The sequence below is a fragment of the Herpailurus yagouaroundi genome, unplaced genomic scaffold (assembly GCF_014898765.1).
Source record: "Herpailurus yagouaroundi ecotype Mexico unplaced genomic scaffold, PumYag 140, whole genome shotgun sequence".
Classification (NCBI taxonomy): domain Eukaryota; kingdom Metazoa; phylum Chordata; class Mammalia; order Carnivora; family Felidae; genus Herpailurus; species Herpailurus yagouaroundi.
This window is the reverse complement of record NW_024412395.1, coordinates 60,465,372-60,470,222: the sequence shown is the minus strand read 5'-3', so window position 1 is coordinate 60,470,222 and position 4,851 is coordinate 60,465,372. Positions and strand designations below refer to the sequence as shown.

At 36.1% G+C, this 4,851-nt stretch overlaps 1 protein-coding gene across 2 annotated transcripts in view; it reads left to right on the top strand.

Annotated features, from left to right (window-relative positions):
• The window catches only part of CWC22 (CWC22 spliceosome associated protein), a 57,172-nt gene extending 52,707 nt beyond the window's left edge, over nt 1–4,465 (top strand). For both annotated transcript variants that reach the window (XM_040475545.1, XM_040475546.1), the window contains exon 20: nt 3,623–4,465. In XM_040475545.1, the coding sequence (XP_040331479.1) occupies nt 3,623–4,209 (587 nt within the window). In that variant the 3' untranslated portion in view covers nt 4,210–4,465. The remainder of the gene's footprint in view (nt 1–3,622) is intronic.
• Nucleotides 4,466–4,851: the final 386 nt, after the last annotated feature.

The window sequence follows — 4,851 nt, the reverse complement described above, 5'->3', positions numbered from 1 at the left end:
ATATACATATACATATACATATACATATACATATACATATACATATACACACATATGCATTTCAGTTGGGTGTGTACTTAGAGATTCACTGCGAATTCCTGGGTTGTAGGTTGTGTGTACGTTTAGCTTCAGTAGATACGGCCAGTTTTGCAAGTGGTTATTTCAGTTTATGCCCCCATCAGCCGTGTATGAGAGCTCTAGTTGACCCCAACCTTGCAACACTTCACTTGGCTATCTTTTTCATTTTAACCGTTCTGGTAGATGTGTCATGGTATTGCATTGTGGTTTTAATTTGCATTTTCTTGATCGCTAATGAAATTGAGCACTATTTTATATTATTATTGGCCATTTGGGTAGTTTCCTTTTTTTTTTTTTTTTTTTAATTTTTTTTTCAACGTTTATTTATTTTTGGGACAGAGAGAGACAGAGGATGAACGGGGGAGGGGCAGAGAGAGAGGGAGACACAGAATCGGAAACAGGCTCCAGGCTCTGAGCCACCAGCCCAGAGCCCGACGCGGGGCTCGAACTCACGGACCGCGAGATCGTGACCTGGCTGAAGTCGGACGCTTAACCGACTGCGCCACCCAGGCGCCCCAGTTTCCTTTTTTTAAATGGCTATTCAAGTCCTTTGCTACCCACTCTTTTTGTTTGTTTTATTGTTATCTTTTTGTATAGATTTGTAGGAGTTCTTTAGGTTTTCCGGACATGTATCTTTGGTTGCACATATATATTGCAAATAGTTCCGTTCCATTCTTGTATGTCCAGCCCTGTGCAGCTGCCAGAGCTCTGCCGGTCTCTCTGTCCCTCAGCAGCAGCGCTGAATCAGCAGACAACCTGCAGGGAGCAAGTGGCTATATTATGTCAGCTTACCTCTCTATGGTTCTGCCTTCTCTTGAATCTTGGTCCTTATTCTACGTAAAGAAAGTTGAAAAAATAGTACAGAAAATTCCCATATAGCCTTCACCCAACTTCTCCTGGTGTTAGCATTTTACATAATCATAGTTCAATGATCAAAGCCAGGTAATTAACATTGAAACAACACATTAAACAAACAACAGATCTTATTTGAATTTCACCAGTTTTTCCATTAATGTCCTTTTTCTTGTTCCAGGATCCTACATGCATTTAACTGTATTTCTCGTAAGTCCTCTATAACCTGTTGATAGTTCTTCACAGGCTTTCCTTGTTTTTAAAGGCTTTGATACTTTTGAAGTCCTCTGGTTACTTATTTTTTAGAATGCCCTTCAATATGGAGATCTGTCTGATGTTTTTACATGATTAGATTGAGGTTATGCATTTTTGGACAGAATGTCATAGAAATGATATGTTCTTAGTGCATGTTATCTGGGAGTTCATAATACTGGCATGACATTAACTGATCACTTGGTTAAGTTGATATCTGCTGGATTTCTTTCTGGAAACTCCTTTTCTCTGTAAATTAATGTGTTGTAGAGAGATAATTTGTTCAATTTTAGCATCTATCTTTGGACCTTGTCTGCAATACGTAACTGCCGTGGTGTTTGCCGAATGTGATGTTTATGTTTGTCTTTTTTCTTCTACACTTAATAATTGAATTTCTTCTGTAAGTAAGAGTTGTCCCTCAATCCCCATTTATCTATTAACTGTATATTTCATCAGTCTGGACTCATGGATATTTATCTTATTCTATGAGTTAAAATCCAGTACTATCATTTATTTTGTTCAGATCATTTCAGCTTTGGCAGTTAAGAGCTCCTTCAGGTTAACCCCTGTGTTCTTTCAACATACCCCCATCCTTTTTTTTTGAGCACCACCCGTCTTTAGAACATCTCAAGTTGTTTAAGATCTTTATTGCCTCTAAACAGAAGATTTTACATTTTTATCTGGCACTTCTAGTTGTTTTCAGCAGGAGCCCTGGTCTTCCACAGCTTTCTCCATTCTCCCTGGAAGTGGAAATGCTGTAGTAAAGGATTTTCAAATGTGCCATTTTCTGAGGAGGTCTCTGTTGTTTTCCCCAGGGTCAACTCTGCTTTCTTCCATTGTAGCATCTTAGTCTGAATAAGACGTAGTCTGATTGTCCAAAATGCATGTCATTTCTTCTTAACTTCTTAATGCGTATTTCAGAGAAGCAGCACTTTTCCCCGTAGTCTTAGTAGGTTGGAAGGTTGATCTTTACACTCTGGTTCTCTGGCTTGTGGCACTTGAAAGTGTGTCACGTAATGTGTGCAGCCAGAATTGTGGGACTCTTGGTGTTTTAAATTATCAGAGTAAGATTCCATTTGTCCACAGGAAGTCTTATTCTTGAATTAAAATATATTAACATTGTTCATTTAATATTCACCTCTTTTAATTCTAAAGAATTTGTTATTTCATGGTTATCTGTTTTGAGAACAGATGAGAACACAGCATGAATTGCTGCAATAAGGGATCTTGCTGATTCAAAATTAATTTGCCTCATCATACAATTTCAGTAGAGAGTTTTCAGTTTTATTAGTAAAATATTAAACAGCATAAAAGCGGTATGAACTATCCCCAAATTAGAAAATTGTAAAGCAAATGCCAAAGACAGGAGATTGCACATTGTGGTGGGGCTCGGGTTCTCATGTCAGCAAAGCCCTGAGAGTAGCATAGAGTAGGGTCAGAGAGACATTGATGGAGCACACAGCCAGATGGTTTCTGCTTGGCGAGCTGCTGCTCAGCTGAGCTGCTTGATAGGAGCCAGAGAAATAAATCCTTAGTGGCAAACCAATGGACTGTGCCAAGGGTAGGCATTTGGCAGAAGAAATACAGGTTGGTACGGTGAGATTTGGGTGGAGATAGGACGAAGGTGGACACTTCTCTTCCATATTTTCTTCTTTCTGTATGTATATGAATTTGACAGAAATTTTGGTCATCTCAGCACCTTTGATTTATGTACCCAAAAGAAATCACACAGATAAAGTGATTAAATTTGTTTTATACCTTAAAATTTCACTGTGATTATTTAACATTTATATTTGTGATTCTATCAGATTAAATTGTTCTAGGCCTTTTCAGAAGAGTTTTCTCAGAAATCAAGCCTTCATGGCTCTCATAAAGCCTGTGATTATGTCATAACATCACTTCTCTTTCTGGTGCAGGTAGTGCTTCTCTGATAGCAGAACTGTTGTTTTTTGTAGGAAGAGGTTTTTATTTGAAAAATATATATTCAGGCTGTTAAGCAAACTAGTCATCCCTTTCCCCTTTAAGGGGGCTATTGCTGGCATGTATTTTGATTATTAACGTAACCAGATCTGACACAGTACTTTACTTTATATGACATAATGCACATGGGCTGAAATTTCTGTTTTTGAATAAAATTTGTAATGGAAATATACCATGCTAGTCACCTTATAAAAAAAATTTACATTTGCTGTAGTTCATTTAAAGTTTCCATTTACTGCTTTTAGTCTAAGGATCAAAACAGTACTTTGGTAACTAATGATTATATTCTTAAAATTATGCATCTCGTGAAATATTGTCATTAGACTTTCCGTTCAGTCAATTTACTTTTGCATCCAGTTTATCTGAATTAATAAGCCTGCAATGGACCAATAAATGTCATTGTTAAATTATGAAATTAAAGATTAAAATTAAAGCTAACTATTTCATTTTACATGTGCAGCTAAAGATAAAAGAAAAAAGGGACAAGGGAACACCAGAAGTAAAGAAGTAGATAAATTGATCAGGAAACAACACACACATGATAGGAAACAAGAAGAAAGAAGACTGGAGCAAAGGCATCAGGAAATAAGGACTGAAAGAGAAAGGAGGTCAGAAAAACATAAAGATAAAAATTCAAGAGAGCCAAACTGGAGAAATCCCGTAATAAAATACAGTGCAGACAGAGGTGTCCCTGCTGAACGAAATAGTTACAGTAGAATCATGAATGACAGAGACCAAGAAATGCACACAGATTTGGAAAATAAGCATGGTGATCCCAAAAAGAAGAGAGGAGAGAGAAGAAATTCTTTTTCTGAAAATGAGCACAGGCACCGAAATAAGGACAGTGAACATTTTACAAGAAAAGATAGGTCAAAGTCAAGAGAAAAGAACAGAAAACATTCGGGTTCTAGAAGTGATGAGGATAGATGTCAGAATGGTGCTGAGAAGCGATGGGAAAAATCGAGCAGACGCTCTGAACCCTCCAGAGAATCCAGGAAACATCCAGACCGGCGAAGAGAAAAGTCTCCAACAAAGCAAAAAAAGTAATGCTACAAAATTACAGAAACTGAACTTGCCTTATATTCAGTTGAAACAAATTATTTTTTACATTAACGAACTTTATAGAGAATTCTTGTATAAAGTACTGGTTTGTATTTGTACATTTAAAATTTTTTCATTTTAAACATGTTTTATAATTGATACATCTCAAGGCCCTTCACATAAAATTATTTGAAAAGTTTCACCAGAGAGGGATGTAATCTTGCTTATATTTTGTTAATAAAATGATCAAATGCTCATTGAATCAGTGATTTTTTTTCATTGACAAAATTTTTTTTTCCTGATGTTTCCAATTGTTTACAGAACTATTATATGAATTAGTAGTGGCTTTTTTTAATAGATATAACTAGAGACCAAAATAGGTGAACCATTTCCATGTAACATTTTTGCTTTGTTATGAGATGCTATGAACCTCTTTTAGGAGTCACCCTTTTTTACAAACGAATTATTTCAAGTCTCATATTACATCTTGAACAAGATAGGTATGTGTACTTTTTTTTAACAGGTGTTTTCATGAAGCTATGGGTATGTTAGTCTTTTAAACAGATACACAGTTATATTATTTATAATTAGGACTTCTCTGTTTAATAACATTTCTTCTCTCTGGACTGCTAGATTAACATTTAATTG